The sequence below is a fragment of the Xenopus laevis genome, chromosome 6S (genome assembly GCF_017654675.1).
Source record: "Xenopus laevis strain J_2021 chromosome 6S, Xenopus_laevis_v10.1, whole genome shotgun sequence".
NCBI lineage: Eukaryota > Metazoa > Chordata > Amphibia > Anura > Pipidae > Xenopus > Xenopus laevis.
In genome coordinates this window covers 103,144,617-103,172,369 of record NC_054382.1, presented here as the reverse complement: position 1 = coordinate 103,172,369, position 27,753 = coordinate 103,144,617, and the positions used below count along the sequence as shown (strand labels likewise).

Sequence of the window (27,753 nt, the reverse complement as noted above, 5' to 3'; positions counted from 1 at the left end):
CTTTGTCCCAGCGTTAGACATGCGCTTGTGAAGACTTGCCACTCAGGACAGACATGATCATTGGTTAAAGTTGTGGCAGCTTTAACTTAACCGTTAACTTTCATTTTTTCTATTTAAAATTCTTGTGTTGGCTTGGGATTTCTTCATCTTTGTCATGATGTAAAAAATAAAGTAGAAACTTATATGTATTTTTTTTTTTTGATGTGCGTCCATTTTTTTTTCTCCTATTGGAGTCTATAAGCATAATTTTCGTGGCAAAATTTGGCAAAACATTTCGCTCATCACTACTATTAACATGTTCATATTGTTCAAGGGACCTCTGCCATTGACTTCTATATGAACTGGGCAGGTTTTAGGTGGCAAATATTCAAATTTGTAATAAATCTCACATTTGAATTCAAATTTGAGTTGGTGGTTTTAATCAAAAAAAAAAAAAAATTCGAATTTACCATTTGAACCTTAGTTAATCTGCCCCCTGGTGGGGAAAAATAAGTGTGCAGCAACTGCTGCCTGCCTAGTGAGGTCTACAGGTATGGAACCTGTTCTACAGAATCCTCGCGTCCAGGGGTCTTTCCTTAATTTGGATCTTCATGCCTTAAGTCTGGTAAAAAAATAATGTAATACTTTATTAAATAAACCCGAGAGAATTGTTTTGCCTCTAATAAGGATTAATTATATCTTAGTTGGGATCAAGTACAAGAAACTGTTTTATTATTACAGAGAAACAGTAAATTATTTTTAAATTAGAATTATTTGATGAAACCAGTGTCTATGGGAGATGGCCTTTCTTTAATTTGGAGCTTTCTGGATAACAGCTCATATTCCTGTATATCAATGGACCTTTTAGTTGGAACTGTTCTTTCATGCTACAATATGGACAATAAAACATAGGACAACCATTCTGGTTGGTTATTAATCAATCTATCACAACATTTTAGGCTTATTGGTTATTCTATTTGCAAAAATAAATACTTGACTTTGCACTGAAAGCATTTTTTGATGTTCAGAATTAAACGTTGGTAGGTGACATGATGATATGGATTAGAACTTTTTGGTCCATTTTTAGCATGTGATCAGGGGCTCAAATATAATAGAATTATGCATTTATAGAAAAAGTCTTTGAAGACTTTATAAGCGTATACAAAAGACTTTCTTTAACATCTGCATTTGGCCCTTTTACCTCTTTCCCTGTTTTTTTAAAGGGGTAATTCACCTTTAAAAGGGACCTGCACCCCAAAAAATTATCCCAAATCCTGTTTTATCATGTCAGTCAAGCAAAATAAACTTTAATTACACTGTATAAATTATTTGAATCCTGTTTCCTTCAGTCTGGGAATTCATAATTATAACAAGCAGACAGAACCCATGTTTTGGACAATGTTATTAAGACAAGCCTTGCATCATCTCAAGATCTTGTTTGTGCACCAGAATGGGGGACCTGATGTCCATCCCCATGCACTGGTTACACAATTAAATGGTGAAGAGAGAGGGAGAATATGGGGAGTGCAGTGATTCTATGCCTAAGTCATAGAGGAGGAGCAGGAAATATTTGATTGACAGCTGAGATATTTAAACGAGTTACCAACAACTATAAATTCTTTAATAAAAATGTGGATTTCTTGTTTAATTTGAAAAGGACTTTTATTACACAGCTTTTTATGTCAGGGTGACGGGTCCCCTTTAAGTTAACTTTAGAATTCTAAGCAGTGTTTCAACTGTGCTTTATTTTTTAATTTTTTTTTTTAGTTTTTGGTTTATTTGCCACCTTCTGACTCTGTCAGCTTTCAAATGGGGAGCACTGACTCCATGTTTATTGTTACTGCTAATTTTTATTGCTCTTCTTTCTATTCACGTCCTCTCCTATTGATATCCCAGTCTCTTTGTTCAAATCAGTGTATGGTTGCTAGAGTATTTTGTACATAGCAACCAGATTGTTGAAACTGCAAACTGGAGAGCTGAACATAAACCTAAATAACTCAAAAACCCCAAAAATCTAAAATCAAAACCAAATGCAAATTGTGTCAGAATATTACTGTCTTCATCATTCTAAGGGCTCTTACACACGGGCGCTCCCCTGTGTTGCGATTTCTTCCGTTTAGCCGCAGGGAAGCTCAGGAGTAGATGCACTCAATTATTGTGAAGGGGGCTGTACTCACACAGACGCATGTAAGCGCCAAACACAGGTGGGACACAGCATGTTGCATTTCACAGCCCCCTTCACAATAATTGAGTGAGTCTTCTCCTGAGCTTCCCTGAGGCTAAACGGAAGAAAGAGCAGGAAAAACCGCCAGTGTGTAAGAGCCCTAAAAGTAAATATTTAAAGGTGAGCAACCTTTGGGGAACGTTGTTGGGATACAATAGCCCAAAAGAATGTTAAAAGGTAAAAGAATGCCAGGAATTGTAGGCTTTTGCACTTTGGCTGCTTGTCTTTTTAGTATTCTATTAAGCATGAAAGATGAGCTAAATTGGTGACCCAAACAGGCTCCTGAGAACATTTGATTTGATCTTTGACTTTGCATTTAGCTTGATCAGTGTCTGAATGAGCCGCATCTGACATCGTCAGGAAATGCCATCCTTATGGACTTTTACAGTGTCGTACTGGCCCACCGGGATACCAGGAAAACTCACAATGGGCCAGGTGTCAGTGGGCCCTCTTGCTTCTAACCATTTGGCCTATTTCATGGTCATTCCCTATTTCTTTATGGGAACAAAGAGGCTTAATAATGGAAGAATAGAGTATAGTATGTAGAGAAAAGAGACTAGGAGAATAAAGAGGTTGAGTGAGGAGAGGAGGTATAATAGTTTGGAAAGTGGGCCCTCAACCTAAGGTTTTCTGGTGGGCCTCTGGTATCCCAGTCCGCAGTGGCAAAGTGTCTGCCATTTTGCTTAACAAAGGCTAAATCCGGTACCATTACAAGTGTACGTGTACCTGAAAATGGAACAGACTTGAGAATTGTTTCTTTTATAGCACAATATATATATATATATATATATCAGAATGCATATTTATTTCTGAAACAAAGTTGAATACTTTCATTTATCCATTTCAATGGGTTGTTCCTTACATGCAGAAATTGGCTCCACAACAGAAGTCCGTGATCACGGGTGAGAAAATAACCTGGTAATAGTGTGAAATGCATTGTATTTTTTTTGTATCCTTTGATGGTTGTGATTTCGCTAGCAAGGTTGCTTGGTTTGCATGAACTATTTGTGCTTTGCTTATTTCCATAATAACCCATTTCAATGCAGCTTTAAGTCAGTGCATGGAGTGTTTTGTCTTTAAATGTGTGTCTAAACCTTCTTGTCTTCTATAGAAAATATTAGGTAACATTTATAATTTCATTATTTTAAACAGGAATAGATTATGTCTTTTAAAATATTTTACTCCTCTTATTGCCAAGGGGTCATAAACACAAATGTTAAAATTTTTCCTAATGACGGTAGCTTTCCGTTATATATCAAATACAGATTTGCATTTATAGCAATTGTAGAATGTAGTTGAAATTGAGCTGTGTATCTGTGTATCTGACCTTGTGTTTTTAGGCTAAAACTTCCATATGCACCAATATAGTCACAGATACTGATTTTATGTTTGGTGGTATAAAATAGCCGATTGGTGAGCTGACTTGGCTTCAGTTTACAAATCTTTCCTCAGCCATGGAATAATAAACCACCTACTGGCATACAGTAACCGTTGTGGGTATTCCTTTAAGGGCGTGGGATACCAATCCAAATGTTGCCATACAGAAGGGCTAAGTGACTGCTGCAGGTATTTTCTTCCTGAGGGCATATTTAGACCTGAGTAATAAACTCTCCAACAAGCTGCTCTTGTGACAGCCTTTGACCAGTCAACACTGTAATGTTCATGTGCAAAACTGTATCTACCACCACACTCTTATCCACATCCTTAATGTTAGTAGTTACATTCTAAAAGGTTTATAAAATGCTTGAGTATTTGATCAAGCCAGCAGGTGGCAGTGTTGCAAAAAATAAGTTAAGCTCCCACTGTCTCAAGCACGCATTTTAGAGAAATGATGAACCCAACTATGCGCATTGCAACTGTTGTGGTTATTTACTGCAGGAGCCAAGACTTTACATAAAGTGCCTTTCAACAGTTTTCTTCTGGCCCTTTAAGAATTCAAATTTGATTATCCGCCACCTAAAACCTGCCGAATTACAGTATAAGTCAATGGGAGAGGTGCAGTGACCAATTTGGAGTTGTTTGTAGCCTTCCTGACATTCGAGTTTTTTTCAGAGAAAAAACTTGAATCGAGTTTGGTCAAATTTGTCCAATTCATTTAATAAAAAATAGGAACGTGTCAGTATCAGTGAAAAGAAGCTGCACGGGAAATATAAGGTGTGTCGGAGGGTCACCGTTACTAAGGTCTGCCGGGCTGGGGGCGGCTTTGGGGAGCTTGTAACAGCTTATATTTTGTGTGCAGCTTCTTTTCACTGATACCGACACGTTCCTATTTTTATAGGAATGCGTCAGTGTCACTTTAATAAATGTGCATCCCGTGTCTATGATGCCTCTAATGTACTTGTAAAGAGTAATCATGTCCCCTCACAAACGTTTAGACAGTCTTCTGAATAATGTAAATCTTCCATCCCCTTAAAGGGGAAGGAAACCTAGTTGGCGCAAAAACCCTCCCCCCATCCTGTGTGTTGCCCACCCTTCCTCCTCCCCCCTGGCCTACCCGTCCCGCTGGGCAAATGCCCCTAACTTGTTAGTTACCCTTCTGCGTAGGTCCAGTCCAGGGAGTTCACAGACGACATCTTCTTCCACGCGATCTTCTTCCTGCTTTGACCGGCGCATGCGCAGTAGGAGCATTTCGCCGGTACGATCTACTGCGCATGCGCCAAAAGTACTTTGTGACTTTTGGCGCATGCGCAGTAGATCCGTACCGGCGAAATGCTCCTACTGCGCATGCGCCAAAACGCCGTTCAAAGCAGGAAGAAGATCGCGTGGAAGAAGATGTCGTCTGTGAACTCCCTGGACTGGACCTGCGCAGAAGGCTAAGTAACAAGTTAGGGGCATTTGCCCAGCGGAACGCGTAGGCCAGGGAGGAGGAGGGAGGGTGGGCAACACACGGGGGGGGAGGGTTTTTGCGCCAACTAGGTTTCCTTCCCCTTTAGCCATGTTGCATGTCTCTGCACTCTTGCCAACTCATCAATGTCCTTTTTAAGGACTGGAGCCAAAACTTCACTGCATACTCCAGATGAGGCCTTACCAGGGATCTATAAAGAGGCAAAATTCTGTTTTCATTACATAAGTAAATGCCATTTTTAATGCAGGACATGGCCTCCTCCCTCTGTGGGTATAGCACTTGCTGCAAGCATTTTTTGGGACTGCAAAATGGTATTGTTTATTTTAAATGGAGTACAGGCTCTGTTAGCCTACATCTCAGTGGGGTAAACAATTTTGTTATGATACGTGCCCAGTGTCCTTTAAAGGAAACTTAAGTAGCTGGTATCACTGTTAAACATTATGGTATCTTATATTGGCAAGGTGTGCACAGTATTCCAACCCTAAAGTGGATTTAAGGGGATATTCTCTCTCTATTATTTTCATTTTGCTTTTCCAGCTGCATACAACCATTGTAGGAGGCCCATAAAAAGAAGGGCTGGGAGAGTTGCCCTTTTATCCTCCCCACAAAACGTTCTGGCTTTGTTTCCCCCCCATTGTCTCTCCTCACCTCATGCAAATGTTTCTATATTACTCAAACCAGTATATTGCTGTATTTACCCTAAACTGTCATTTAAGCCTCCACCTTCCTTTTTAATTAACGTAAAACAAACACAGGGATAATAAAGTATTATTGTTGCGGTTTAATCTCCCGGAGGAACATACACAGAGTAGCCAGAATGAGCTATTAGCAGATATACTGACATGGCACGCCACGAATCTTCTAACTGTGGACACATCATCACTGCTGTTTAACATTGGTTAAATACTTGCTTTGTGAGATTTTATATGTATGCACTGGATAACACCGTTAGGGAGCCCTACATCTCCCTGGAAAGGTTATCAATTCTGCAAAAGTGCCTCATTCTGCCCCTACCAATCTCTCTCTTCACTACTGGGTTCTTTATTCTATGGATTATAGAACATCTAACAACAATATATTGGCTTTCAGTCTTGCCTGTTAAAGGAGTGGTTCACCTTTAAGTTAACTTTTAGTATGTTATAAAATGGCTAATGCTAACCACCTTTTAATTTGAACTATTTGTCTTCTTCTGACTAGTTCCAGCTTTCAAATTGGACGAGGTCCTCTTAAAACAGTTCTCTGTAAGGCTACAGATGTATTGTTATTGCTACTTTTTATTACTCATCTTTTATTCAGGCCATCTCCTGTTTATATTCCAGTCTTTTTCAACTTCATGCATGGTTGCTAGGGTAATTCGGACCCCTGAAATTACAAACTGGCGATTTGCTGAATAAAAAAAAAAAAGGTTTGTAAAAATGACATGCAACCAGATGGTGCAACTGAGCATTCGCAGAGCAGCTGCTAAAGTAGGCCAAGTAATTATGTACAGGAGACCTTGTTCTATTACACTACAAACTTTTGCATTCTCTTTAGATCCTTTGCTATGTATGCAATGTTTTCCTGAACATGTGAAGATACAGCACAAACATTGGGTATTACTGTATATGAAGGGAACATTAGGAGCTATAGCTTTGTTGATTTTTGGATTTGGATCTATCAACTCGGATCTGTGCATTTCTGCTTTAGAGTACTGTCTAGCATTTAACCTGCTTTTTGACTTCTTGTAAACTGACTTGTGGAAATGTAAACTGTCCATCTTGCATACTGTAGCTGTAATGTTGCTGTCACTCAACGAATGTTCATATGCTTTTTACTCAAAACCCAAAACCTTCAAAATACAGAGCTGGATATTGTGGGGGAAATATATAAACAATTTCAGGGTGATTCTTTTTTTGGCGCTTGCTTTTAAATCCTTAAAAATGTAATTCTGACCTGATTAACCTATCTGTGACAGCTGAAATTTAAATGCACAGAGCATAGGTTCCCACGTTTTTTTTTTCTTTTTCTTTGCTGTTCCGGATATTGCCAGAATTTAAGACCAAAACTAGTTCTAAGCTAGGGGAAAAGAATATATGTTTAACTGCCTAATGTGAATAGATCGTTCTTACAGGTTTTGTCACGATACAGGCCTGTAGGAGTTAACACGTTATTTCAATGACTCCTTGTTTGTTACTTCTAATTTATTGTTTTGCTGTACAGTGCTTTGCCCTCAAGGAGAGCTATACAAATAAAAATATACATACATACATACATACATAAAAGAGGCCATGGTAAAATCATTTCTGCACCAAAATCAGATAAGTAACAGACATCTCTTCACTAGGGTCTGGAAAGGGGTAAAGAGGTCACAGCCTGAGTTGCCCTGGCTGATAAGAGCCATGTGGAGGGGTGACACCCCATTTAGGGGGAATTTAAAATTCACAGCAAGGCCCCTCATAGGTGTAGTGGAGGAACCCTATAACCTATACTCAAACATATAAATCAGCACAGAATCCGTACCGTACACTATAAGAAACTAGTTATGGATTCAATGCCACATTAGCGTTCAAAAGTGTCCAAACATGACTAGGCTCTTGGTTTATCAGATGGGAATATCTGGGCTGGGGCAGGTCACACAGTGTTGATATTTGGTATCTATGGACCCTATAGGAAGAAATATGACCACTACATATTATATAATGTCTCTACAATGTTTCTGAAAGGAGTTAAGGTTATTATCTCTGTCCTGCTAGGCCATGCCCCCTTGTATTCCTAAGGGATGGGGGAGCGTCCAGTTACCTTATACCCTGAACTCATTGATGAATAGTCAGCTCTTCCCACTGAACCGTGGATTTACTTTGGAGGATCCATTTCTATGTCTGGAAGTACCATAATTGTGAAAGGTGTCATGGTTTTCAGTCCAACAAATAACATGGTCCAATGGTCCAGGCATGTCTATTCTACTAACAAGCCTAAAAAGGGCAGCCTTTAGCAGTACAGTTGGCCTGTGCAATCCTTTTATTATTCCATTTTTTTAACAATAAATTTAGTCCGTTGAATTACAGGTATCGGCTTAAGGTATGAAGAAATTCAGATTGCTGAAAGATCCCTTATTTCACATACCCCAGGTTCCATATCTAAATGTATATAATTTACTGGAAATCTACCCTGTTCTGTCTTCCTATGACATGGCCTTTCCAACTTCCTATAGATCTTCCACTATCCATGGTCCAATCCATCAGCACACTGCACCTTATGTGCCTGCTACTTTTTAAGAAGTTTTTGCCCGTCCAAAGGCCACTTAATATTGCATGAAAGTCCCTTTCCCCATGTTGCCTATGATATGCTTCCCATGTTCACCCCTAGAGGCATTACTACAGAATATGTGCAGAATATAAACAACCAGGTATTTCCACCATTCGTCAAAAGTCCCTACACTACAAAGCAACGATAGGCCACTTTGTAATATAAAGATCATGCCAAGAGATGGAAAGTGTATAATGTTATTTTTTCTGGGTAGTCTGTAGTGATGAGCAAAATTTTTCATCAAGTTTCGGCACAAAAATGACTCCCATATAGTCTAATGGGTCAAAAATGTTGTCACCCATAGACTTAAATGCATTTTGGTGAATTTTCTAAATTTTTGCTGGTCAGATTTGTCTCACTGGTAGTCTGCACTGCCCAAAATTGAACTCTAGTCTACTTTATAATTTCAATTACTGGGGTACAGAATAATAAAAAGGATACCGCCTGAGTTGTGGCACCTTTGTGTTGCTTCAAGTTAGATGAATGAATCGAGGATTTGTGTGGGGGCCATGAATCCAACTTTTAGCATTTGTATTTAACAACCTTATTTGTATTGGTGGGGAGCTGTTTGGTGAGTTCTAAGATCCTTATAGTCCTTGGAATCCAATATGGAGTTTATGTCGTTTCTGTGAGTTTCCCTGCTTACTCTGCTTTGTTTCCCACAATCCAGATTCATGAATAAAATTGGTATGTGCAAGGGTATACTGTATATAGAGCTCTGTATAAAAAGAATTCTCTGTAAGTAAAAGATTTTAATAATAATCTCACTGGCTCTCTATAGTCTGTACCTTATGTTGGATAAAATGATAGATGTGCTTGCGTGACTGTGTTCTGTGGGAATCTGCTCTGGATTGTTAATTCACTGTGGATTATGAGGTGAAGCACTGGAGACACTGGCACTGGAAACATGAAGCTGCATGTGTATTGCTTGTGAATGGCTTCTCTCTGGCTATGAAAGAGTCAAGGCTTTTCAGAGTACTTGTCCCACAGTGCAGGATTTCCATATGAGTGCTTGCTAGCATTTTGCTCAGGGAGGGAGGGGACCTATAAATAGACATCCAGCCCTCGTAGGCAGGTCTGGTTTAGGAATCCTGCTCACTTAATTTTACTATCCTTTTCTGCCCCTGCTGCATGGGTTGTGCTGAAGGATCACCCAGGCTTCCTTAAGGAACGTAATTTGCTAACAAAGTTTTTGTACAATCCATGGACTTGGGGTGGCCAAATGATGGCTGAAGAAACAGGTACAGTGATGCTTCTTATGGACTTTGCATTTAGTTGTGAGCGAGAGACGCAACCTGCAGATGTTTCTAAAACTACAGATCCCAGCATCCTATGCTAGGACTTGTATTTTGAGGACATCTGAGTGGCCACAGGTGGGACAGACATTTTCTAGATATGTTTGCTCAGCAGCCACCGAAGTTGCTAAGTTGGTTCTCCTTCCAAAAAGTCAAACCACTGCTTTAAGTCCATTTAATATTGCCTTGAATGATATAATTTGTGTTATTACGCTTGGATTGTATATGAAAATTTACTTATACATACATTACAAATATAAACTTTCTACTACATATCATCCTTGCCGCTCGGAACCACTGAGTTTGCAGTTTTATTCCTGGATGATGATTACTGCTGCCGAATAATGAACTCAGCATGCATATCCATTTAGCTTTGCCTTAAGCCAAGGTTTGGTGGAAGTGAGCAGAACATTAAAATTAGACGGTGTTGTTGGACTGCCTGAGTTGGAATCAAATTGCGCAGAGTACAGTAAAGAAGATCAGATCTGCAGTATGACTCTTGTCCACACAATTCAGATGACTCCATTCAAATACATTTCTTGTAGCAACAGCAGCAGCCTGGCAGTCAATTTTAGGGGAGCCTAGATCGTTTATTAATAGTGGCTAACCATCAGGAGTCAGCAATGAAGTCTTAGGAAATCTGACAGGGACATTCCCAGTGGAATACTGCAAGGCGTGAGTCCTTTGTGACTAGGTGCATGACGTAATCTCTCCAAATAAAGGGGAAATGTTAGTAATTTATGGATGTATTTGTGTTCAAATATGCCTTTTTGGTTAGGGAGTTGCACATCCAGAATATGACTTTCTATTTTCTCTAAATTCCTTCATACTTTAGCAGGTTAAGCCTATTGTGTAAGGTAAAAAAAAAATCTACAGGAGAAGCAGTGTGACACGTCAGCTGTTTAAACAGCCTTTGGCATTGTTTTACTTGCATAGCAAGACTGAAGTGTGGTGCCGTTCAGGAGTCTGGGATTTATCAGCTTTATTGAAAAAGAATTGCTTTTTAAGTTACTCTACACAGCACAATATTTATATAAATTTAAGAAAGAGGTGAACAGGCACAAGACAAGGATTTAGGGGGTGGTGGAAAGTGTACATCATCATTTTAAATCCTTTAGATACACCCTTGAATCGGTTGCAGCCTGAAACAACACATGATTTAAAAGACTGGATGTAAAACCAAAACTACTGATATGTTAAATATGTAAGTTTACTGTTATCTGGAGGAGTGTGGTGTTTGTTATCCAGTGATCACAAACCCTTTTCACTCTATAAACAACATTAGCTGGTCCCAGGTGCTAGAGAAGATCAAGGAAAACCTTGCCTGGAACATTGTTGTACATTAGGATTTGTTCTGATTCCACATATAATAACTTATTATTATTATTATTGTTATTGTTAGCCTTATCCTTCAATTTTTCTAGAGAGTGACTTATTTTTTAACATGAAACTGTACTATTTATATTATTTACACAGGGCACGATGTCCCCACATACACTATATCCTAAATACATGCCTCCAACATTAGTCATTCAAAACAAAGCCCCTCACTTTTCATGGATCTTTATAATTTATACCATCTGAAATGTCAGGAACTCTAGGGCAGAGACACACGGGGAGATTCGGGGAGATTCGTCGCCCGCCAACAAATCTTTTTCTCTTCATCTTCTTTGGGCGACTAATCTCCCCGAACTGCCATCCCACCAGCTAGAATCTAAATTGGCACTCTGGAAACTTCGGGCTGAAGGGGACAACGAACCGACTGCTACTGGAACCTTTGGATTTCGTCTGACCAACAATGCCTAGTATTCCGGATCCGGGGAACTTGCACAAAGAAACACGAACGAGTGGATCAGAATAACAAGTTCCGTTTATTGAAGGTCAAACATAGGCTTATATAGGTTATAAGTAAAGACGTCCCAATATAGTGACGTATCAGCATAGTTATTAGCATAGTATATGTCTGTAATAGGTATATCCTTCAGGATGGACAAGATAGAAAAGAGACAAATATGTGCATGCGCGTTAGCTAAGATATTTTGTCTGAGGCAAGCTGATAATATTGTTTATAGTACATGATGATACTTATGTAAGGTTGTCTAAGAAGAGACAGTACAGGGTCGTACAGAAAAACAAGTACAGAGGCCTACAAGGGTCGGCACGTAGGCATGTTAACCCTTCACGGGCGACTTCGGAAAAGGAATCGATCGGAGTGCCATTCTGGCAGTTTGGGGAGATTAGTCGCCCGAAGAAGAGGCAGTTTGTCGTCGGGTGATTGAATCTCCATGTGTGTCTCTGCCCTTAAGGAGGGGCCAAATATGGAAAGGGAAGATGACCTTATGCTTGCTTTGTCCCTGGTTGTGTATCTGATCTTTATTGCTGCTCTTAATGGCCATTTTGTCACTGGTGTTACAGCTCGGAAGCCAAAATGGGCAAAAATATCCTGCCATTGGCAATTATTGAAATTGTCATGGGTACTGTATATGAATTAAATTGACTATTTGTGTGAAATTACATCCTGGTGTATTTTCTCATTATTATTGTGCAATTTGACATCAGATTCAGTGCTCAGGAGTTTTGGCTGTTTAGGCATTCCTGTAAACTAAACTAAACATCCCATATGACCTTGCACTCATTCTTACTGTATACCTTATTGCTCCTTTTATTCTGCCATTGATGTTTCCAACACATTAACTATTCTGTCTTGATACTCTCTTACCTAAATTGATCTTTCCAAGGCCCAACTATTCCAGCTCTTTTCCATCTGGGCTGATCAAGGGGAACATTACAATAATATAACTAAGTAAATACAAGAACACAATTCCATTCAAGATTAAATATGAATAAGCACAACAGGAAGGTCTTTGCCTTGTAGAGCTTAGAGTATAACTGAGAATGACAAAGTCTTGTGGCTGAATGGAGGGAAGCTGATTTTCTATGAAATCCTATTGGGTTTAATTTATGTTTAAATGTTTTTTTAGTAGACTTAAGCTATGAAGATCCAAATTACGGAAAGACCCCTTATACAGAAAACCCTTTGAGCATTCTGGTTAACATACCTATACTGTTCAATGCTTGTTTGGCTCCTTGTAAAGTAAAGAGAGAAGAACAAAGAAGAGTTATTCTCACCAGCCTCTCTTTTTGATCACAGCATCAATGATGTGAGGATACTTGAATAAGAGTGGGAAAACTTCAATATGAAAAATAAATACAATTTTAAAAGTGCCCTCAAGCTTAGCATCTCATTATGAAATATGAAATCCCTGCTGTGCACACATTTTCATATGTAGGATAAAGCCTTATGCCTCTGAAGTAATCAAAGAATTGCTGGCTTCAGAACTTGACCTTCTCAGTATCTGCTGAACACTCCGAGGTTTATTTGTCAGTGAGCCCACTCTCTTACATTATTCAGTAAAGATTTAAATCCCATTATCACTACATGAAGCATTTATTCTTTGTAAAGGGTATACACTGCACCTGTTTGCTAGACATTTATATTATTTTGTATTTCAAGCAAACTATTAAACCTTTTTTTTTTTTTAACTAAAGTCATTTGGAAATCTCACATCTCATTTCTACATGACTATTTAGGATCAATCCACATTAATACATTGCACAAGACAATGATGTGAAAATGTTCATGCTGTTTTCCCACAATTAGACAAATTATGGTGGTATCTCATAAACCGCATAACCAACTTCCTTTCTTTTTTGCTTAAATTTATTTATAAGGGGTCAATGGGACATACTTTAAAAGGCTGTGTAGCTTTTTATTTGTTTTCAAAGTATGCTGCTGAAATGCAGCCTGTGTATAATAATTCTTGTTAGTTGTTTCTGATTTTTAATATGTAAAAATATCAGTTGAATAGATGCTCTTCTCAACTAGGAATAATATTCAGCTGAGTAGTACTGAAAAATATAATTTTAGCAGGCTGATTAAAATTGGGTTGTGCTCTTCTAATAGCTTCTTTATTATTACACTTGAGTGAATTAAATAGTTGCTTTTCATTTTGCCAGTGCAGTCTGAACATGAAGGAAAATGCTCTAGAGCAATTCACTCTTACGTACTGTCCGAGCAAATGGTTATTCCCTGTTTAGCATATGTTATTTCATTAGAAAATTATTTTTTATAAGCGGGGGCAAAAGCAAGTATAGGTATTCGACCATAATGCTGGAAACTTGGGTTTTTCAGGATAAAGGATCTTTCCGTAATTTGGATCTTCATACATTAAGGGGCCCATTTACTTAGCTCGAGTAAAGGAATAGAATAAAAAAAACTTTCGAATTTCGAATGTTTTTTTTGGCTACTTCGACCATCGAATGGGCTACTTCGACCTTCGACTATGACTTCGAATCGAATGATTCGAACTAAAAATCGTTCGACTATTCGACCATTCGATAGTCGAAGTACTGTCTCTTTAAAAAAAAACTTCAACCCCCTAGTTGGCCAGTGGCCACCTAAAACCTACCGAAGTCAATGATAGCCTATGGGGAAGTACAAGGTACTGCTTAACTATAACAGAAAAAAGGGAATAATTTTTAAAAACTTGGATTACAGTATTTGTATAAAATGGAGTCTATAAGAGATGGCCATCCCGGAATTCAGAGCTTTCTAGATAATGGGTTACCAGATAAGGATCCCATACCTGCACAACTCATACATAAAGAGCAGAAGAAATAATTTAAGGCTTTGTTCCAATGTAATGCTTAATGAATATGAATACTTGTCCATAGATTTGACCTATTCCAGAAATCTTCAATTAGCAGACTCAATGCATTATATTATCAATATAGTATGTAGGCTTTGACTTTTATGGCTTTATTGACTTAAATAATCATTATTCTTTTTTTTAACAGTTAATGGAGGTAAAAACGGCAAGAAAGAAGGCTTGTCTGGAAGCTCCTTTTTTACATGGTTTATGGTGATTGCGCTCCTTGGTGTATGGACATCTGTTGCTGTGGTGTGGCTTGACCTTGTAGACTATGAAGAAGTTCTTGGTAAGAATTTTGCTCATTTTATGGTATTAAAGTTGGAGAAATTTTATTGTTGCTGTGAAGGAAAATGTATGTTCTGGATTACCTCACTCGTACTACTGGTAATGGAAACCTTAGAACTGATTAGTGAATAAGAAAGGCCAATCCCAATAGACCTGTGTTGAGTACAGTGGGCAAATGGTGAGTATAGATAGCAGGATGGCAACTAGGGGTAGGCAGAGTAGGCACGTGCCTAGGGCGCAAAGGTGGAGGGGCGCCAGGCACGTACTTACTCCTACCCCTACCCCTAGTCCAGTCCCTTCTCTGCCAATCGCCCACTTGTTCTCATCAATGCGCGTCGCTCTGCACATGCACAAGAGCACATATTCAGCCATGTATTCGAGCGTCTATTCACGTAAGCGTCTTTTCGCGCATGCGCACAATCGCCTATTCGCACACACATGCGAGCATCTATTTACGCACGAGTGGCGCATGCGTGCACCCAGACGGCGCAGCAGCCGGGCAGGCTGCCTAGGGCGCCTGCCCGGCTTGGCCCGGCTCTGATAGATAGGGAAAGCAGTGACAAGGAAAGTTATTGCTTAACAGTCACCAACTTTTTTGCCAGTTTGCTCAGTGTACAGCCCCGCACTGTTAATGCTGTTTAATCCCCGATTAAAATTATCACTTAAATTGTTCCTGATTTTTGTGGCTACCATTTTTGGATAGTGTTCCTACAATTCTAGTCACAGTTTTTTTTATTTTGCTTGCTCGCATAAACAATTGTTTTAAACAGATGCTTAGGCTGAATCATTGTGATCATTGTGCTCTTTACTTTTGCACCCACTCCCATACCTCAGCAGTTCTGGAATCCCAAAGTTGAATCCTATAGCTGAATCTGTCTCCAGCAAGTAGACAAAATGCAAAATGTTATATGCTAGGTTAGATGGCCATTTTTTTACACTGATTTGTGATTAAATATATTCATTTAATTAGCCTGGTTCCCACAACTTAGCTGAAACTTTCACTACTTATAAAGGTGGGAGCAGATGTTGCTATAGTTTGTCAGTATGCAAATATTACTTGTTAAAGCTAGCCTTTATCCTAGAAATTGGTCTACAAATATGTACATTATGTGGGACTTAAAACATTGCTACACAATAATAATCTGTTGGCCAGGTTTAATTTTACAGTTGGCTATAGAGAAACATGGTCCTTTGCCTGTGTTGCCAAACATATTATGGTGGGGGTGAGGAATTCTGTACAGTTAGAACCTTTGCATACTATTCATCCTTCAGGTCAGTTGGCAGATACCAACTTTAGTCTTATCTAGACAACAAAGAATTGATATATTTCTAACAATATTGAAATGTATTATTTATCTTAATCCAGACACATACCAAGTCATAAAGAAGTTTCTGTCTGATGAAAACTGGTTACAGTAATACTTTATTAATTTGGTTACATGATCTTGTATATGATTGAGTTGGAGTGTTCTTAGCTAAAAGTATTGTTTTATACTTAATTAATATCACTAAAAATGTAAATAGATGAAATTATTGCTATCCAAGCATGTGCTTTCACTTAATTACATCCCTTTTCAAGGCTATTATTATTATTGGTGAATTATTCTGAAACTAAAAAAAAAAATCATACACGATTCTGCTTTCCACTCGATTTTATCGAGTATGTCCTTGTAGTTTTTCCGATTTTTGCCCGAAAAGTCCAAAATAGTTGGATTTTCTGGCTAATTCCAGCACAGACCACAGAAACTTCCAAATAGGATAGGCACCTCTCCCATTGACTTATATACAACCTCAGCAGGTCTGAAATGCTGGATTATGCCATTATCTATAAAGTTGTCTTTGCTGGGACTTAAAGTGATACTGACACTAAAAAATTAATTTTAGCATATGAATGTACATTAAATGTTACCTATAGGTCATGTTGATCATTTTTTGCTGAGAGGTTTGTTTTTGTATATAATTGTTAGTTGAAGTTCCTAAGCCTGACTCTCTGACACTCTGACACTCTGACTTTGCCAACCTGACTGTCCCATCTCAGCCTGTTAGTTACAGTTTCTAATGCTAACAAACTCCTGCTGCACAAATATGGCAGCCCCCTCATACAGGAATATGGGGGATCAGACAGGTAATGTAAAAGCATCATGCAAATACTTTATGGCAAAGTTAGAAGTAGCTTGCAAAGCCAATATTATAATAGATGTAAAAAAAAGTTTAATTTCAGGTGTCAGTATCTCTTTAAATAACCAAAAAGGGCTTGCACACATACAAAGGACTGTTGCCTTCCCATTTGCATCTTCATGGAATTTTTACTACCTCTTCAGGTACTGACACGTCTCATAATGGGCACAAGGAAAATCTCCCTATACGTGCTCTGCGCTTACTGAGCTAATTTCCAGTTATAGGTGAATACACCTATTTAGCCTACAATGTAGGTACCTTTCTGTGCTCATCTGTACTTTATTAGATATTGACCTTTTATTTCTGCATTTTCTAAAGAATTGACCTTAGAACTTCTCTTTGCATTAGCTTGATTTCTATACAGGTGGTGCTATTTTATGCATGTAAATATAGGGACATATTTATAGTTAATGGCAAGGCCTAAGTCTTAAACTTGTACCAGTCTTACTATGTCATTTTTAATTTAATATCACAACGAGCAGAGTTGCCAGCCTATTTAACACCAGTCATTACCTATTAGTATTTGAATATAGACTTTGGTTAGCTACCAATTAGAAATGCAGGAAAATCATATTGAATGAGGATCATATCAAGCCATGGATGCAGTCCTTGATTTATGGGTGTGCACAATTTAGTGTGCCACTTGGAAGGCCAAAAGACCCACTTATTTGTGAGCCTTGCCATATACACAGATTTACCCATGTATGGCTGGCCCAAGACACTTGATTAACTTGCCATCAGAGAATTATTTTTGTTTTAACAGCCAGTCAATGTGTTCATTGTTCACCTCTATGTATTCAGCTCATGATGATTCTGGAATAGTTCTTTAGGGTAAATTCTTTTGCAGTGAAGTTACAAATAATAGTTTCTATATTTATTATCATGCGTCCAGCCAAGGCACAGGATTTCCGTTATAACTTGTCAGAGGCACTTCAAGGTAGGACATCAGAGTAAAGCAACAATTCTTATTTTTCCTACCATATTCTCTCCCAAGATTTTTTTTTATTCTTGTCTAGGGATGTGCTAATTTTCTGAATACATTTTTTTTTTCTCTCCATCATGTAACATTTTTCCTTTCATTCTTTACCTAACAAAGTGGGACAGTTTGACCTCTGGCTCTTCAGCAGTAGAACTGTAGCTTCCAAAATGTAAGCTAGTAAGGAAGTTGCAGTTCAGAAGAAGTTGAGTGACCTTGGGCAGGAGATCACTCATTAAAGATTCTTTTATGGTTTAGTTTTTCTTAACATTCAGCATTTTAATAGCTGCAGTATCATGTTTTTTTTAATGCATATATGATACTAGGCAATTAGACTGGTACATAGGACATCAAAGACCTAGGCTAATTTGATTAGAAGCAATTCTCTCTGGTTTTTATGATTTTTTTTTTTTTAATTAGTTTTCTAGAAACGTTGACAATGCAGATTCTTAGTGTTTATGTAGTGCAAAACTTCTTACTTGAAGGGATTGTTTCCCCTTTAAGTTAACTTTTAGTATGTTATAGAATGGCAAATTCTAAGCAACTTTTAAATTGGCCTTCATTATTAAATTATTTACAATTATCTTAAAATTCTTTCCAGCTTTCAGATGGGGGTCACTGACCCCATCTAAAAAACAATGTATAGTTATTGCTACTTTTCATTACTTATCTTTCTATTCAGGCCCTCTCCTATTCAAATTCCAGTCTCTTATTCAAATCAATGCATGGTTGTTATGGTAATTTGGACCCTAGCAACCAGATTAACAAAACTGGCGAGCTACTGAAAGCCAAATAACTCAAAAACCACAAATAAAAATCAATTGCAAATTGTCTCAGAATATCTCTACATCATACTAAAAATGAATTGAAAGATGAACAACCTCTTTAATTATGCAGATCGTTCTGTGCACACCTTAAAATGATGCTGACACTAAGGGGGTTATGTATCAAAGTCCTAATTTATCTCAATATTTTCCCGCTACAAACTCTGATCAAATCCGCTCGGATTTTTGACACTTATTTATTATTAAATTTTTTTCGAAAATTTGCTTTGCGGGAAAAAAACAGATTTTCACAAATTTTTCGGTCTTTTCATCGGATTTTCACGATTTTTTTCGTAATTTTCGGCTGAAAACTTTGAAAACTTTGGGGTAATCCGCTGGGATTTTTTAAACTTATTTATTATAAATTTTTTTCGAAAACTTGCTTTGCCGGAAAAAATCAGATTTTCACAAATTTTTCGCGATTTTCACGATTTTTTCATAATTTTCGGCTGAAAACTTCGAAAGCTTTGGGGTATTGCCCGAAACCCAGTGCACATAAAAAAAAATCATTGGGACTTCTCCCACTGACTTATAATCAACCTCGACAGGTCTGATATGGCAGATTTTCAGATTCTGACTTTTTCATCCTCCGGGTTTAATAAATTCCCCAAAAATTTGTGATTTTTAAAAGTCAGATTTTATAAAAAAAATCACGAATCTTTCAGGATTTTTGCATTTGGAGTTTAGTAAATAACCCCCTAAAAAAATATGATTCAAAATATTAATGTACATCAAAAGTTACCTATAGCTCATGTTGATCATTTTTTACTGATTCACAGTGTGCAGCAGTAATTTGGATTGGATGTGACTTCCTAACCCGTGGCAGGTTGGGTAATATACTGTTTGGCACCTGATCTGAAAGGAAAGAATACAGGGGTTGAGCACTTCAATATTGAGTAGAGTTTCTAATGTTAACAGACTGCTGAAGCTCAAATATGGCAGCCCTCTCATACAGGAACATGGGGGATAAGATGGGTAATGTAAAAGCATCTGTAAATACTTTTATGGCAAAATTATAGGTTGCATGTAAAGAAAAAATTATGATAGATGTTAAAAAAGGTTTAATTTCTGGTGTCAGTATCTCTTTAAGCTTTGCCAACTGGCCAGTAAAAATGAATGTTATTACTAAAGTAAAAAACCTAAATCCAAAAGACCAATGTTTTTTGTTTTTCAAACGGTTTCAACCCTTAACAAGCTGCAACCAAAGGGTTCAACGTTTTCCTTATATTATTAATTAATAGAATTAATAAAGCCTCCCATCCAAATGTTGTTCTCAGTAGAATTGAATACCACTGCCCCTCTATCTCCTTGTTGACTTGAAAATCACTTTATAATGAATAGCTGTAGTTTTTCATGAAAAGTTCCCTTGTAAGTAAGTCTGTAGGCTATTTAAAATAAATGAGCAGAACTCTGGACCTACAAACACAAAATGATTGTAATCACTGTTCTACCCTCTGGACGGAAACACATTCATTGCTTCTTCCATGAATAATATTCTCTCCTTTCTTAGGGAAACTTGGAATTTACGACACAGACGGTGACGGAGATTTCGATGTCGACGATGCCAAAATCTTGTTAGGCAAGTGAATCTTTTGACGTTTGCATTGTTTCATTTTGAATTGTTTTTGTGCAGCTTGTCTATTCTGAAATGCACCCGCAATATGTTTGCTCATGTCATCAGATGCAGCTAAACTTGGATAAGTGATATGTACTGTGGTTCATGCTGCCATGCTTAAAATGTTTTTGCTTTTTATTTAACTATTATTTTGTTTTGTTTCTATTGAACTGGTAGGATATCAAACGATAGGTCATGCGTTTGAGTTATTTGCTGAGTTTATTTCCTGCATGATTATTATTTTGCATTTATTTTGTGGCATTGTAAAATGTTCAGTTGGCTCATGTGACTTGTGTTGTGAATAAGAAGGCTTAACTATGCATAGAAGCATGGCACAACAGTAAAGTAGTACTGAGTATAGAGCAGTGTATTCCAGAACCTTACTTTTGCCACATGCTTCACTGTTGAATTCAATCTCCATGTAGGCTGCCTTTAGGGCACCAGTAAAAGTATTTATTTATCTTTAAACCAATCATTCATCTCAGTTTGTACCTCTGGCTTTGGCTAGTATCTGTATCATGTACTGACAGACACAACATCCTCTCCTGTCAGTGCACACAATGGGCATATGAAGGTGTAAAGAAAAAAGTGTGTATTGTCACGCTGCAGTTTGCCCTGTGTGTGGACTTAAAGGCCTGAAGCAGATGTTATACCTGTAGGTGCATGCTAAAGAGGGGGACAGAAAGCAGCAGAGAAAATACAATGCAAGACACTTGCTTTTACCTTGGGTTTTAGATAACATCAGATTCCCTGAAGTCAATTTGTTTGTACGTAAATATTACATATAGGTACTTTTATGGCACTTGGAGGATCCCAAACATTTCCAAAAAGTTGGCACTACCTTAGGGTTGCCACTTGGGCGGACCAGATGGGGGTGGGGAGGAAGATGTGGGGGTGGGACTGATGACATGGCAATCAGCGATTGGCTGATCGCCATGTAGCTCACTTCAGTGTCCAGTTTCCTAATTTGGCACTTTTCACCCGTGCAGCCCTTCCAAAAACTGGGCTGTCCAGGTGAAATCTGGACAGGTGGCAACCCTACACTACCAGATAGCAGTCAGTCATCTACAGCCTGTCTGACTTGGATCTTGTGTCTCATAACCCTTTCTCCTTGAGAATGTAAGCTATAATGAGCAGGGCCCTATTTACCCTCTGTATCTTTGTGTGCACCCCTCTACTTACAGCTCTGCAGAATAAGTTGGCGCATATTATTATTGACAAATTATTTATAAACCACTATTCAGGTGCTGCCAAGTTTTTAATGGTTGTTGTACCTGTGCTGTAATCCTGCTTATACTGTAATATATATGTCATGTAGGCATCTATTTGTATGACAAGCTTTATCCGGAAATGCTAAATTGAGACTACTATTTTTATTTAGGGTTGGGTTGTAAAATCCCAAACTTTGAACATCCCCAGGAGCACCTTAAAGTCATCATTACAAAAAATGGAAAGATGACATAAAAGAGTCTCCTTCTAGATATATGGCCTTGATTGTGTAAGTGTCAGCAAAGCAACCATGAGGCCAGTGGTAAAAGAAACCATTCTTTTAATTATTTACCTTTATATTAACCAGGTATGAGCTTACTATATAACTAGCAGAGTACGATTGGCTGTGAATAGATGACAAAATAAAAAAGGAATGACCTCACTACATTTACTTGCATGTTTACACTTCACTCTTTATTTGCAATGTGATTGCCTTTATGATGCACTTCAATGCATGGCCAGTGGTTGTTTCTCAAGAATACATGCTTTATCAGTGATCTTAAGAATTCATGGGTCTGCTCTGATGTTTTTGGTTTTTTTAATGCATCATTCTGCAGATTTTTCAGTGTCATCATTATTATTGCATTTGCATTATTGCATTTGCGATTATTGCTAGTGATCGACGAATTTGGGGCGTTTAGCTTCGGTGAAAAATTTGTGAATTTCCTGCGAAGTTTGCGAAACGGTGTAAAATTTGCAAAACAGCGTATAAATTTGCAAAACTGCGCCCGTTTTTTTTGGATGCCGGCGTTCGTTTTTGGCGAAATTGCGCCAGCGTCCAAAAAGACCAGACGCCTGCGTCCATTTTTTTGATGCCAGTGAATTTTTGCAGTGGTTTTGGAAATTTATTAGCCGGCGGTGAATCACAGGAATTCGCCACGAATTCGCGACGAATTCGCGACTGGCGCATAATTTCACCCATCACTAATTATTGCTTCTGTTTTGCCTGATAAATTCTGCCTTCTCTATAGCTGTGTATAAAAGAAACTTAAGCTGCTTTTAAAATTTTAGTAATGGTAGATAATAAATGTTACTAAAAAGTATATTTCTCCTGGTATGTGGGGGAAACTCGAATTTTATATCCTGATTTGTGTAGGATATTAGACCGGAAATCAGATTTTATTTACCAAGACATGGATGCCAAGAATTGTCAGAATTCCTATTTTTTTTCCTTCTAGCTTGATTCATTAGAATTAGTGTTGTAGGTCAAGCATAGATTGCAGATTGGGTAGAGGTTAACAAAGAGTTGGTGTGAAAAATGTTGATATAAATTGTGAGTGGGTCTTGTAACTCAGGTCCGAGAACTTCCCACACTAGTCAGTTGAACTGAAGAAGCTGCTCGGATGAGTAGTGAAACGTCTTCATTGAATACTCAGCAATTCCAGTTGTTTTTAGATTTACCTATACTAGATAGGTAACTAAAGTGTTTCTGCTTACTAATATCACTGTTCTATTGAAGTTATATGGCATGATCATGTGCACTTACATTTCATTCGATTTAAGGTAACACAAATAAGTACATCACTTTAGTAAAAAAACATTCAACGCGACATCTACAAATTTGTTTCTAGGGACATTAATAGCTCCAAGCTAAGGAGAAAGAACATCATAAACTGCTTCCCACTGATTAGAATGGCAGTCAACTGGAATCACAGGAGCACTCGCTGCAGTCACTGTTTTACAGACAATTACTGGTCTAATCAATAATAAGCATTCACAGTTTTTAATTCTTATCAGTGATAAAAATACCTGAAATTACTACATGTAACATTGCCTTAAGAGTTATGCAAAATGGCTCTATTTTACCCCGATTTAAAAGTGGATATTTTGGGTTTCTTTTTGTGGAACTCTTATCTGTTTGTGACTCTTTTAACTGAAGCTACTGTAGCTTTCAAATTTAGAAAATGAAGAATGTTTGTTACTTTAGCCTTAGTACAGGTATGGAACCTGTTATGTAGAATGCTCGGGACCTGGAGTTTTCTAGATAAGGGGTCTTTCAAAAATTTGGATAACCATACATTTAAGGAGAACTAAACCCCAGACAATACTCCGCTACCTTAACCTTCCCCCTCCAAGCTCTCTCGCCCCAACATCTATACTGTTCAGAAGTTTCCCGGTGTGCCAACCTATCATAAATCTGCAGAGTTGTGCAGTAGACTTCAAAAGCAGAATCTTCCCCTGTCTTCAGATCCTTTTCTGTTCGTTTGTCAACACAGATCTTGCAGGGGCATGCTCAGTGGAATCTACACGCTGAATTGGCTTCGACTGTGCATTCTCCGGAACTAATGAGACAATAAGAAGAATTGACTTGAGGATTGGCTAGGGTTTAGTTCTCCTTTAAATCTAATAAAATCATTTAAACATTAATGAAACCCAATAGAATTGTTTTACCTCCAACACGGATTAATTATACTGTATCATACATTTATAAAAGAAAAAAATTCCCGGTGTAAGACCACTAAGTTTATAATCTCACAACGGAGATGCAGATATACATTTTTTTAACTTTGTATAAAAAAATATTTTTTTAACTTATTGTACTCTCTGGTCCTGTGGATCCATTTGATCGCCGGTCGGCCCTGCTTTTTCTTCATATTCCTTGCCTTACAGCTCCCTAAAGCTGGGAGTCTGGGGCTGGTGCACCCGGACCACATTCTCTACTGGTGAGTCATTCACAATTTATTCTGGAGCACCGTTTTTCCCATTATACTCACAGATCCCATGGACAGGCTTGTAAAATAAGTGATAACTTTATTTCAGGCCAAAAAGTAGATTAATACATATTTAATTATATCTTAATTTGGATCAAGTACAAGGTACTGTTTTATTATCACAGGGGATAAAAGGAAATAGTTTTAAAAATATGAATTTTTTATTAAAAATGAGCCTGGGAAATGGCCTTCCTATTATTGAGAGATTTGTGAATAACGGATCACATACCTGTATTGGTTTTAATTGAAATGCAGCAAAATGTTTTAAATCTAAAATATTCTATATATCTATTGAGGAAAAGCATGGTGGAACACACAATGACTGCCGTGTCCCTCCTGTATTCCTCCAGTTAACTAGTTCAGGTGCTGAGGTAATTAATTAATTAAAACTCAACTTTTATTAATCTCATTTAAAAGAACACGCTACACAAACACATCATTGGGGATCACCCACAATGAAGCTGGACCATGTCCATAAAAATACACATAACTTAAAACCACATAGGATGGACAAGTGGGATATTAGTGCACTGATATCCAATCAGCCACTGTCTCTACAAATATATTCAGTGATGAGGCATATATAAGTTTATCTTTGCTATTATCTATGTATAACAAATATTCTGGTTGTTAATAATCAATCCCAAAAGACCACCAAAAAAAAAAAACAGCTTTTCCTTTTAGCCAGATAGCTATTTCCTTTTAGCCAGAGTAAAAATATGCCTTTTAGTGACCAAGCGTCAGTAACTGGTCATTGCCAAAGCCAGTCCTCCCAAACCACCCTTCCATCAATTCCCAGAGTGATTCTGCCTACCTACGTAGGGAGCAGAAGGGAGCTGGTCTCCCACTGTCCACCTATGCCACCCAACGCGTTTCACCGGACACCCGGCTTCTTCAGGGGCACTTCACTTATGCCCCTGAAGAAGCCGGGTGTCCGGTGAAACGCGTTGGGTGGCATAGGTGGACAGTGGGAGACCAGCTCCCTTCTGCTCCCTACGTAGGTAGGCAGAATCACTCTGGGAATTGATGGAAGGGTGGTTTGGGAGGACTGGCTTTGGCAATGACCAGTTACTGACGCTTGGTCACTAAAAGGCATATTTTTACTCTGGCTAAAAGGAAAAGCCGTTTTTTTTGGTGGTCTTTTGGGATTGATTATTAACAACCAGAATATTTGTTATACATAGATAATAGCAAAGATAAACTTATATATGCCTCATCACTGAATATATTTGTAGAGACAGTGGCTGATTGGATATCAGTGCACTAATATCCCACTTGTCCATCCTATGTGGTTTTAAGTTATGTGTATTTTTATGGACATGGTCCAGCTTCATTGTGGGTGATCCCCAATGATGTGTTTGTGTAGCGTGTTCTTTTAAATGAGATTAATAAAAGTTGAGTTTTAATTAATTAATTACCTCAGCACCTGAACTAGTTAACTGGAGGAATACAGGAGGGACACGGCAGTCATTGTGTGTTCCACCATGCTTTTCCTCAATAGATATATATGATAGTTACAATTGTTTCAATTTAACTTGCGGGTGCATTGTTACTTTGTTTCACTTTCTGCTACTCCGATAGTTAAAATCTAAAATATTGATGGTTTTATGATAGCTTTGATTGTAAAATCTCACAGCCTATACTGAGGCACCATTGATTTGCATGAAAACGTTTATTCTACTCTTAAGTGATGTTACCTGGATGGAATATATAATTTTTGTGCAATCAAATGTGAGCCTACCAATATGTCATACTGAACTCTTACTCCAGGAGTAGCTTCCTCCCCTGTTAGTGACATCAGACCCCTTTGTCACCTTTGTGTACCTTTATGTAATCATCATTGACACTATTTGGTCAGTTTGGATGGTTTTGCCTTTGTCTGAAAATAAGTAGATTGGTAGAAAGGCAGTAGTGAAGTCCCATTGGTACATTTGTTCTTTCTGGACCAAAACTGCCAATAATTTTTGTTAAGAAGGAGAGACAGGCCTTAATTTCCTACCATTTAATTTAGATCTGCTGGTTTTGATATGGCATAGTTGTTGCTCTAGTCCCTTCCATGCAAATGGGGTACATCAGACAATATTTGGCCTTCTAGCCCATGGAAAGACTTACATCAAGTTCTTAATAAGGGCTTAATTTATTACCTAATCTAATACCAAAACAAATTGGTACAGTAACCAGTGGGTGTGGGGTTTTTTATTTGTTATTTATACAGTGGTGCTTGAGAACCCTTTAATTAAAATTTCAATATTTTTCTATGAATGTGACCTAAAACATCATTTTGAAGTCCTAAAGTAGATGAAGAAAACCTAGTTAAACAAATGAAACACAAATTATTTTATTTGGTCATGTATTCATTGAAATATTCTTTAGAATATCTGTGTGGGGCAAAAGTAAGTGAACCCTTAGGATTATCATATAATTTGAAGGTGAAATCAGTGTGGTGTTTTCAGTCATTGGGATGAAAATCAGTGAGGGACCCTGTCTATTTAAAGAACAGGGATCCAGCAAAGCCTGACCACATACAACACATTTGTGGCTGTTAGTGATGGGCGAATTTGAGCCGCTTTGCTTTGCCGGAAAATTCGCAAATTTCCCATGAAATTCGCAAAATGGTGAAAAATTTGCATCCTTTTTTTGACGCCTGCATCTTTTTTTTGATGCCAGTGAATTTTCACAGCCGTTTCGCAAATTTATTCGCCGGCGGCGAATTACACAAATTTGGCGCAAATTTGTGCCTGGTGAATAAATTCACCCATAACTAGTGGCTGTGTATTATGGCTTGAACAAAGGAGGTGTCCACCATCAGGAGAACACTGCACAACAATGGAGTGTATGTTAGGGTAGCAACAGGAAAGCCACTCCCCCCCCCCAATATATTACTGACTGTCTACAGTTTGCTAAAGGATACTGGAAGATTGTTTTTTGTGGAGGGATGAAGCCAAAATATAACTTTTTTTATCTTAAATGAGAAACGTTCAGGGATGAGCGAATTTTTTCACCTTGTTTCACCGCGGAAATGATGCTCATAGACTTGTATGGCGTTGTGCGACAAAAAAAAAACATGCGTGAAAAAGAATTTGCCACGCAACAACATTTTTTTGCCGCCCACAGGCTTTAATGGGCATCGGCGACATTTCGCCGGCGGCGAATTTTTACGGGTCAAGTTCGCCCATCCCTAGAAACGTTACATTTGGAGAAAGAAAAACACTGCATTGCAGCATAAGAACCTCATCCCAACTGTGGAACATGGTGCTGGGAGTGTTCTTGGCCTGTTTTGCTGCATCTGGGCCTGGACTGCTTGACATCAATTATGGAACAATTAATTCTGAACTATACCAGACAATTATAGTTCAGATGTCAAGAAATCTGTTTGTGAACTGAATCTCAAGAGATCATGCAGCAAGACAACTATCCTAAACACACAAGTCGTTCTACCAACGAGTGGTTAATGAAGAATAAAGTGAATGTTCTGTAATGGCCAAGTCAAAGTCCTAAACTTAATCCAATTGAAATGTTGTGGAAAGACCTAAAGTGAGGAGTTCATGTGAGGAA

At 38.1% G+C, this 27,753-nt stretch overlaps 1 protein-coding gene across 29 annotated transcripts in view; it reads left to right on the top strand.

Moving 5' to 3' along the window:
• The window catches only part of LOC108695316 (aspartyl/asparaginyl beta-hydroxylase), an 88,507-nt gene that overhangs the window by 7,005 nt on the left and 53,749 nt on the right, over positions 1-27,753 (top strand). For 28 of the 29 annotated variants that reach the window (XM_041567879.1, XM_041567886.1, XM_041567903.1 and 25 more), the window contains exons 2-3: positions 14,486-14,626; positions 20,114-20,182. In XM_041567879.1, coding sequence (XP_041423813.1) covers positions 14,486-14,626; positions 20,114-20,182 — 210 coding nt within the window. Of the gene's footprint in view, positions 1-9,405; positions 9,575-14,485; positions 14,627-20,113; positions 20,183-27,753 lie in introns of those variants that run through there. The other variant, XM_041567892.1, reaches the window with a different exon arrangement.